The following is a 10384-nucleotide window of genomic DNA, read 5'->3' on the forward strand; positions in this document are numbered from 1 at the left end:
CAATTTGAGGTCCTCGGTGCCCCTCTGCTAAATGGAAATCACTCAGTTTGAATTTAAGGAGATTGAGAATTTCAACATGCAAAACATACCTGTGCAACAGACAGATGCAGATGTTCCAGCTACTGGTTGGTCATGACCTTGATGATCATGACCTGCCGCCCCCAGCTAACACTCACACGATTCTTCTTAGCTTCTTTATGCTTGGGCTGCGGTCCTATAGTTATTGATGTTATGTCTCTTTGGTGGGATTTGATCTTTCAGTATGTGTATGCTTGTGGGCGTTTTGGCTTACGCGGGCTAGCCTTTTTTTATTTTTGGTTAGCCTTTGGTTCATGCTTGTGGAGGCTGCTTTGAGGTCTAAAAGCACTGTACAAACTATTTATATCAATAGCCAAAGGAGATTGTAGTTCAAATAATTTTATTAATGTCTTAAATAAATCAAAAATAGGTCAAATGAACTAAAAAAAAACATCTAATGTCAAATTGTCAATACAAAATTGAGGCTGCTTTGAGGTATAAAAACACTGTACAAAATGTTTATACTAATAGTTAAAATAACACAGAAAGAAGTTGTTTTAGTTCAGGATAAGATATTTTTATTAATGTCTTACAGAAGATCTCAACAGCAAGTCAAAGAGAGTAACAGAGAACATCTAATGTCAGTACAAAGTGGGAGTGCTGATGCATCTCCTAGAAAATGAGAATCGAATTTAAAGATCTAGAAGCCATGTACCAATGCCTAGCGAAAGTGAAAGCATAAGATAAGGTCATGCAGAACACGCTACATGTTTATTGTCATAAGATTAGCATGGCAGCCTACGTGATAATAGGAACCCTTTTTAGTGGAGGAGTTCAACATATTGTGCCTCTCCCCTTGTACCGTTCGGTCTAAGAAAAAGCGTTTCGAGTGATTGCCCTACATCTTTTCCCTTTGCAACATTGGTCGTTCTTTTCACAAAATGTCAACTTCTTGTTTGTTTTCCCTTGCCACCGCTCTCTTGCTGAACGTTATGCAATTTTGCCCCTCTAGGTGTGCGTCAAGGCAGGACTGATATGAACTTACCCAAACCCAAATTTTGCCTATACGCTATCAAAATCAGAATGTGACTTCTGCAACTATGACAAATTTAAATATTTATCTTTCCAAATGCTTTCAATTATGTTCATTAACTATTTTTTGCGAATTCGACAAGCTCTTTGAAGCATTAATCATGGTAATTGAAGTATAAACTGTACATTGCTTGAAACCTATTTATAAAACCAGCAGAACATGCATGTTTATAGTTGTCCAATCGTCTAAATGTATTCAGCACACGTGAGATCATTTACACAAAACATACAAGAACAAATACAAGTACCAAAAAACAAAATGGCGCTTCTTTTCAAAAATGCAAAACAGAATACTTGACGGAAACGATAATGGCTGCTGCTACTGATGTCCAGTAGGTGGCTGTTGTTGCTGCTGCTGCTGCTGGCCGGGAGGCGGGGGCGGCATGCCCGGTCTCGGCTGCATATGAGGAGGAGCACCATACATTGGAGGGACGCCACCACCGGGTGGAGGAGGGGGCATTCCAGGCCTCGGAGGAGGACCAGCACCAGGAGGCGGTGGCATGCCCGGTCCTGGTCTGGGGGGACCAGCTCCCATAGGCGGAGGAGGGCCTCTCATCATATGGGGAGGCCCCATGGGAGGACCCCTTTGCCCAAACTGTGGAGGCGGGGGCATCCCGGGTGGCATCTGAGGTGGAGGGCCTCCCGGCCGCGGAGGACCACCGCCAGGTGGGTACTGCTGAGGAGGACGCATCATCGGGGGATGCCCTAGAGGAGCTCCCTGCTGCTGCGACGAGAATGGTGGTGGAGGACCAGGTGGGCGCATTGGCATTGGGGCAGAGTAAGTCATGGGAGGCGCCGAGACCTGCGGAACGGGAGGCCGTGAGATCTGAGGTTGCATCATGCCTGGCGAAGGACCTCCGACTCCTCTGACGGGACCGGCCAAGCCTGCCTGCGCTTGAACGAGGGGTGCCGTGGGGATTCCTCGGCCCGCCGCTCTGCCTAAGCCGGGGCCTGCCTGAGCTGCTGCGGCAGTCTTGACTCGCGATTCATCGGGCGGGGGCGGACCTTCGACTGTCATGGTAACCACTTCTTCCCCTCTGAGGAGGACGAGACCGAGGGTTCGTCTATCCTCTCGCTCTTCTTTCTTGTCTGCTGCGGCTCCCTTCTTGGGAGGAAGTCTTCTGAACTCTTCACAGTCTCCCAACACCAAATTCATGTGGCGATCGAATGCCATGAATTTTCCAATCAGGTGACGCCCGTCCTGTATCGTCACCCGCATTCTGTAGTTTATGTATTGCAGCATCTTCGAACTCTTCGACATCGACATTGTGACTGCGACAACCTCTGCTAGAGAAGGAAGGGGACGACGCTGAAGTTCAACCGGCCTTACTGTAATGGGATATAACGCTAGACTCTATGGATGAATAGGCTAAGTTCGATATTTCAGCTTCCGTCTCTCTGTACAACTGAAAATGGAAGAGCGCGCATTCAAGAATATTTAAATCCTGGTTGGGTGTTGTTTAAATTTTAAACCCTACTATCCAAGATTACATTCCAAAGCCCAGTTGTGACAACAAACGTGCGGTCACGTGGAACCTGAAGTCATGCTGTGGAGGGGCTAACGGAAGATTGATCGCACTGTTAACTTTACATGTCGGTGTTGTAACTTCTCTTTTATTTTTTTGGGTTCAATTATTTGCGTCTAAATTAGGGTAAGTGTCAATCTAATCTCCATAATTATGGAATAATGTTGTTTAGATGAGCCTTAGTGTCAATCTGATCTTCCTAATTATGGGATGATGTTATTAGATTGTGTGAAGGTAGCATAAGTTGGGATATCTTTTGTTTTATTTTTATTTTTTTCAAAAGTAAAAATAAACAAGTTTTCTATTATATTTGTTGTTAAAGATTTTTCACATTATCTCTAATCTTATGTTTAAGGGAAGATCGGGCGATGATTTTTTTTTGGGTCTAAACTATATTTCTAATTCATGGATATTTAACTTCTTATATAAGATTCTTATTCTCCTTTTTATCCCTCACCCAAATCAGATTTATATAATTTATATATTTTTTGTGAAAACTTTTTATATAAAAAATCTCTACAAAAAACTTGATTTAGTGAATTAGTCTTCAAAAAGTACAACCCATCTAAGCTATATTTATGCTTCTTGTATCATGGAGGATTTTATTGGAAAATGCAGAGAAATATATCTTACCCAACAATCTGTTGAGTCCCTCTGTGGATAGAGAATCTCTTATTAGATTTTGTTCCCTAAAGATATATGAGAAGGACATATTCTGGAAAATATTTGTCAAAGGATCTTATGCGATGCATCCAATTTATGAGCATTGGCGGCCCAAAATTTGATCGTTGCAATACTCATTCCACGATCACTTTGGAATCTCCAAAAATGTCTAAAGAGTCAATGCCAAGCCACCTTGCACAAAATAAGACCCCCCACAGAGCTAATAGCTCTACTCCGTTATTTGATTCATCGCCATTGTTCCAACTGAAGAAGTATGAATCACTGGGATTCAAAACAATATAAGCTCTGCTACCACAAACCCCATTTTTTGCCACCCCATCAAAAAAACCTACTGGGAATCTTTTTCATACATCCTTCAACCGATAAAACTTGTTAGATAATTTCTTCTTTGTCGACCCAACCTTGATATAGAATCCTACTATCTTCTAGCAAGTGCCTCTTACATCTGACATTATTGCTTCCAAATTTTTAGCATTTCAACTCCTCCAGATTCCCCGTAGAATGTAAAAAGGCAAAGTCTTATAATCCTTATAGTCCATAAACCATTGTGAAAGGCATAGTTCAATCAAATTTCCTTTCCCAATGCGTTGAGAACTTAAGCAGGTCTAACACACCATTCCACAATGATATCGCAAATAGGCATGTCAAGAAGAGATGAGTTACGTCTTCACTTTCTGCTTGACATAAAACACACCTCTTGGGGCCCAAGAATCCCCTTTTATGAAGCTTATCCCAAGTTAAGATCACGTCCCATAAAACCAGCCGCACAAAACATTTCAGCTTAAGGGGGGATATCCCACTTTCACATTTTCTAAAACCATGAGTGAACCATTCTTAGACGATGTATAGAGTAAAAATTGTTGTATAAGTCACTTACCGTAATCTGTCCTTTGTGATAAATGTCATCCCATGTAAAAGAATCATCCTTATTTGTTAGTTGTAAGTTTGTCATGTTTAGCTGAAAATATATATCTTTCCCATTCAATGGGCAACAATCTTGTAAGGTCAATACCCCTTGCATACAACCATGAGTGTGTTAGAGAATATGGACCCCTATTTGCATAGATATGGCTTAAGAAAATGTAATCATTGTTATGCAAATGTCGAATAACAGGAACAAAAAGAGAGTGATTACCACTAAGACCCCTTATGGAATCCAAACCAATCTCCACCTTATTTCCAGAAACAACCTCCCATTTCAAGTTCACAAACAACCAGATTTTGATCTTCATCATACTACTCCATATGAATGATCTAGAATTTTGTACCGTAGCCCCTTCATTAATCCACTTCACACAATGATTGTTCCTTAAGTATTTATCTTTTATAATTTGTTACCACAAACCCTCACCATACAAAGTCCTTCATAGATTCTTTGCCAGCAATGACCTATTAAATATTTTTGTGTCTTTTATGCCCCAGCCGTCATCTTCCACCCTCCTAGTAATCTTTTCTAGATGAACTAGATGTATTTTCTTTTCATCCCCTAGCCCTATCCAAAGGAATTTTGCGATAATGGAATCTATCTGCTTGTAGATGTTCTCTTGGCAGCATACAGAGGTGCATCCAATAGACTAAAATACCCTATAGTACCGATTTGATGAGAATCAACCTTGCCCCCTTTGAAAGGCATTTGTTTGACTAGTTGGACAATCTTTGCTCTAATTTCCTAATCAACCAATCCCAATCTTTAATCCCGTAGTTGTTGGGTTTCAAAATGAAATCAAGATACTTGAAACCGCTATGCATGGATATTACCTACACCTCAAAAAAATTGAAATCTCCAAAATCAAAGCCTCGTCCGATGTAGCAACGATCAAGGGAGATTTGGACTTGTTCATATACAAGCCCAAAGCCTCTCCAAAGGAAGAGAGGATCTTATGAAAAGAAAGCCAGACAAGAACATAAATCTCCCCCACAAAAGGGACATCATCCACAAACATGAGATGTGTGATGATAATATTTTTGGATGCCATGTGTCCATAAATAGAACCTCTTGAATGCTCAAGTGTGATCCTCCTACCTAGTCTGATCTGATTTTGATTGTTAGTTTTGGTGTACTAATATCAATTACAGATTTATAAATATGTGCTTGCTTATTGCTTCCTGTGTTGAGGTTTCTTTAGTTGTTTGTGCATGTAAACAAGTAAATTTCCTTAAGTTTAATATGGTATTCATGAGAAAAATAACTTAAATGAACAATGTTGAACAACAACATTAAAAAGTATAGCAAACCATTAGATAAACACATAACACAGAGTTTTGATGAAGGAGTTCACCCCTCCTGGGTTACATCTCCTTGGTCCAACTTCCATGGCTTGAGCCTCTGTATTATCTCAATTATGGAAAAAATGTTGTTTTACAAAGCTCTACTGCTCCTGATACCTGCACCAATATGTTTAGAATGTTGAAATTAGCTAGGAATGCCATTTCCTGAGCTTAAATTGGTCAAAAATTGCTCCAGTTATGCCTTTGACAGTCTTTCCCTTGAAAAGCTCCTCCAAACCTGGAAAACTCCAGTTAGGGCCGCTAATTTTGGGGTAGGCGCCAAAAAGTCAGATTCCGCTAAAACACTGCCAGTTTAAACTCGAAGTTAATTAATATAACACAAATTTAATTAACCACTAATCTGAAATTAACGCACTAATTGTGATTAGGGTTAGCTGTAACCCGACGGTTTAGGAGAAGCAAGCACATGGCATAACAAATGTCAATGTCTATTAACCACGTTGTCTGCCACGTTAACTAACCTCCACAAACAATAGGTGGTGTGTTCACATGCGCGGAGACCGTTGTGGTAAATGTTTGGGGTAACGGTTTATGGAGCTGCCTGCCCAACTGTTTGCGATAACAACGTTTGTGTTCACATGCAGAGGGCTGGCCTGTGGCCTAGCCCTCCTAACCACCCATTCCAAACGCAATAAACTTCAAATATGTATACAGAACTATACAGTTGAGAAACACAAGGTAGTGGAGGTGGTTAAGACTTGCGGACTGTGTGTTGGAGGTCACAGGTTCGACCCCGACCTCCACCAAAATTTTGCTCCATTGCTTTAAGTCCTACCTAGGCTGTTGGGAGGTGCCACGTGGCAGTCTCCGGGCTTGCTACATGGCATTCTCTTATTGGTCCAAAAACTGACCAATTACACTATGCCACATCACCACCTGAAACCCAATAGAAGTGCGCCACTTGTAAAACTGTGATTGCATGTTGACCAAATTGACCCTGCCTAGTCACTTGCCACGTCAGTAGTACGGATTAATGATTTTGCAGTGACTAGGCATTTTTTTGCAAATTTCAACTATTTGGCAAAGTGAACAGAACACAATAACTTCCTCATACGAACTCGGTTTTCAACAAAACGAGTTGCGTTAGGATCGTTTTTCCGTGATGGACGCAGTCGTTCAGTGTTCGAGCCATACTAAGAACTTTGATTTTTGAGCTAAATATTGAGCCCCTGATCATTCCTCCCCACTAGAAACCTTTTGGACCCCAAAAGATACTATCAATTGTTCAGCAGGTGAGGATACAACTCCCTCACCTTCTCTATCTGCAACCATTTGGCTTGAGAAGGTTTTTGTCCCTTGAGTCCCACTCTAAGGTATTCGACATCCCCTCTCTTCAGAGTTCTGATTCTTCTGTCAAGTATGAGATCTTGTTGAAGCTCATCTAGGTATTCTAGTGAGAAATCATCTATTGATAGCAGCTGAACATGCTCTCCTTGATCATCAATCAAAGGAGGCTCAAATTCTCAACATTAACAACAAAGTATATTTGGATACAAGGAGGCCAATCAAGCTTAAATGCATTGTTACCAATCTTTTCCAAAATTTTACAAGGACCATAACGGATTGGCTTAATCTTTTTACCTTCCCCTTGAAGTCTCTCTTTTCTAATATATAACCAAACTGCCTTGCCAACTTGAAATGTGTGATCAACCCAGTGTTTGTCATGCCTTGCCTTGTAGCTACTTTGAATTTTCTCAAGTTGTTCCTACATTGTATGATGTATCAACTGAATTTTCTCTATGAACTTCCTTGCCTTATCGATGTCACTATGACCATCGATGGCGACATCTTTCTCGAAGATGAATTCCAATGGCTATCTTGGCAAGTACCCATAACATGCCTAAAATGGCGATGTGTTTGTGGAAGAATGCTTTGCTCTATTGTATGCATGTTGCATGTAATGCAATTGTTCATCCCACAACTTGGGATGTTTGCTACAATATCCTCTAAGAAGATGAATGATTGTTTTGTTGACCACCTCGGTTTTTCCATTTGTTTGTGGATGAAAGATTGTACTCTTATTCAACTTTGTGTCCATCATGTCCCACAAATTCGACCAAAAATTTCCAACAAATCGAGAATCTCGATCACTAATAATAGAAGTTGGAAGACCAAAATGAACCCAAATGTTTTGGAAGAAAAGATGAGTTGTTTGTTCAGCTGTAATTTTCTTTTTACATGGTATTAATATACACATTTCATTGAACCCATCTACAACTACATATAAGTAATCATGACCTTTCCTTGACAACATAAGACCTCCTACAAAATCCATTAAGATACTCTCCCATTGACGTGAAGGTACCGGAAGTGGAGTGTACAATCCAAGTTTCCTATTGCTAGGCTTACTTGTTTCACACAAAGAACATCCTCTTATGAAACGAGAAACATTATCAAACATGTGTGGCCAATAACAATACCTTTGGAGATTCGTTATTGTCTTTCCTACACCAAAGTGTCCAGCAATCAATGAAGTGTGTGCCTCCCTTATGATATTGTTTCTTTCTCCCTGTGGAATACACAACTTGCCCAAATGATACAACAAACTGTTATGTACATGATAATCCAACTCTTCAATTTGGTTTCCTTGACTCAAGCTTGCATACACATCTTGAAAGTCACTATCATATGAATATTGTTCAATGTAACTTTCATGCAAAACAGAATTATGCTTGAGTATAACAGATGAATTTACAATAGGTCTTGAAAGCATATAAGCTACCTTATTGTAGATTCACTTTTTATACTTGATAACCAAATGAAATTGTTGTAGAAAACCCATCCATATGAAATGGCGTGACTGCAGAAACTTTGACTGTGAATGTAAACACTGCAATGGTTGATGGTCGGTATTGTGGAGTAGGTAAATCTCCTTTGCGGACAGAGGTGATCTCTCTAGCCCAAGAATGGGTCTACCCGCAAACAGAACAATCTAATGTAAATTTCCTTAGATTATAATCAAATAAGAGGGCCTACCTCTTATAGTGCTAATCCACTTGATGTTGATCTTGCCTCCTTGATCTAGCTTCCTTTCATTCCTTTCATTCCTTTCGTTCAAATACCTGAAACAAACATGCAAGAGACAACAAAAAACATGATAGCATAAAATCAAATTCAATCTACTTAAAAGGTCAAGGATTTTTAAGCTATCAAATGTAATATTACACACAATATAGGAAATAAACCATTAGTTGCATTAATAAAACTTCAAAGAGAAATACAATCGGAGCCTTAACGTTGCAGGTCCCCTTTGGCATGTCCGGGTTCCAACACCACTATAAGCATCTCATGATTCACCCTCGAAACAATGGAAGTTCAAGGCCTCTTTCCTTTTGCTCCAAACCAAACACTACAAGCTTATTCTCCCTTCACACACAAACTAGACGACTAAGGATCTCAATATGGCTCTAATATTTGCAGATTATTTCACCCTTTCATTAGCCAGCTGAGGGTGTGAAATGGGGAGTTTATATAGCTTTGATGGAGGGGAAATGGATCCTCTTATGGTGGGAGAGGCCTTATCCCTTTTGGTTTTTTCCATTTTAATAGGGGAAAGGAGCCCAAACAATCTCTCTTGGCTCTATCCTACTCAACCATTTACTAGACTTCTGTTCACGAAGCTTCTAGGCCTGGAAGATTTGACTCCATGTTTAAAAACTTGCCAAAAGAGGGTCGACACGTGTGATGAATGGCTCACTTGTGTCGTTTGGCGCCAGTCCTGGTTTTAAACTCTTCAAATTGGCGCAGGAGAAGAACTGAGCACTAGTGCCGGTCTTGAAAACTGGGTTTGAAGGAAGATCCTTGGGAAATGATGTAAGAGGGAAATGTTCTGCAAATGAAGAGGGATGAAGGAACATGTTCTTCATGGCATGGAAACATATGAGGGTCGCTGTAGAGGTCCTCCAGGATCAAGGAACGGGGAGTACAGGGACAGTGATAAAATGTTGTGTAACAGATGCCCCCTAAAGCATGAAGGTTGAACAAGAGTGAGGGGTGAAATGCTTTATGAGTAGATGCATGGAACTGGAGGCCGTCGCTGGAAAACCTGCAAGCAAGCACAGATACATATACATCACTGAAATCTCTAAGACATGAATCATGGTATGGACACAGCCATCCAAAAAAAGATCATGTAAATGGATCCAAGGTATGAGCGCAACCATCCAATAAGAAGGATCATACCAAACCCAAGGTATGGTCGCAACCATGCAATAATGAAAAGGATCACATATAACAGACTCATGGTATGGTCGCAGCCATCCATTTGAAAGAGACATGTATGTAAGCATGATCATGTCACATCACCCTGCAACCTGGACTTGTGTAATCTGAGCCCAGGGTCTTGCGCTCCAACACAACCCAATCAAAGTACAATTTCTAGCATGTGAATAGATGTGTTGATGTTGAACATGCTAGAAAATCGCTTGATTACCAGTCAATTATGTGGAATGTTAACAAGTGCAAGAGAAACCACCAATAATGATAATGGCTCTCAAGGTACCAGCAGCACAATTCACGGAGTGTGAATAAGGAACTGAATTCGAACACCTGTGAAGTCACCCGATCGAAGGCCAATGATGTGAACCTGTCGTCGAGTGCGAAGAACTTGCCATTAGGGCATGCAAGCTCTAAGGTACTGAAAGGGAGTCTCTCGGCCAACTTCCCGGATAATGAGCTGAAGTCGACAAGAAGTGACAGTGTCAAAGGAGGGCCATGATGTATCCCACATCATTGACACGAGACAAGGGATGCAACTATTATGAATGATATAGAGA

The 10384-nt window shown here is 40.7% G+C and overlaps 1 protein-coding gene across 1 annotated transcript; it reads right to left on the reverse strand.

Moving 5' to 3' along the window:
• Window positions 1-1198: 1198 nt before the first annotated feature.
• Window positions 1199-2630, reverse strand: LOC149238533 (uncharacterized). The gene has a single exon (XM_089373080.1). It carries the CDS (start codon window positions 2375-2377, stop codon window positions 1430-1432), a length of 948 nt encoding a protein of 315 aa, XP_089229206.1. The 5' UTR covers window positions 2378-2630; the 3' UTR covers window positions 1199-1429.
• Between the last annotated feature and the right edge of the window lie 7754 nt (window positions 2631-10384).

Source organism: Pinus tabuliformis, chromosome 8 (assembly GCF_031772625.1).
Source record: "Pinus tabuliformis cultivar Carrire ecotype Pingquan chromosome 8, CPIR1, whole genome shotgun sequence".
NCBI lineage: Eukaryota > Viridiplantae > Streptophyta > Pinopsida > Pinales > Pinaceae > Pinus > Pinus tabuliformis.

What these genes read in the sequence shown, in the direction of transcription:
- LOC149238533 (XM_089373080.1), bottom strand. Translation starts at nt 2,377, where the DNA reads ATGTCGATGTCGAAGAGTTCGAAGATGCTGCAATACATAAACTACAGA.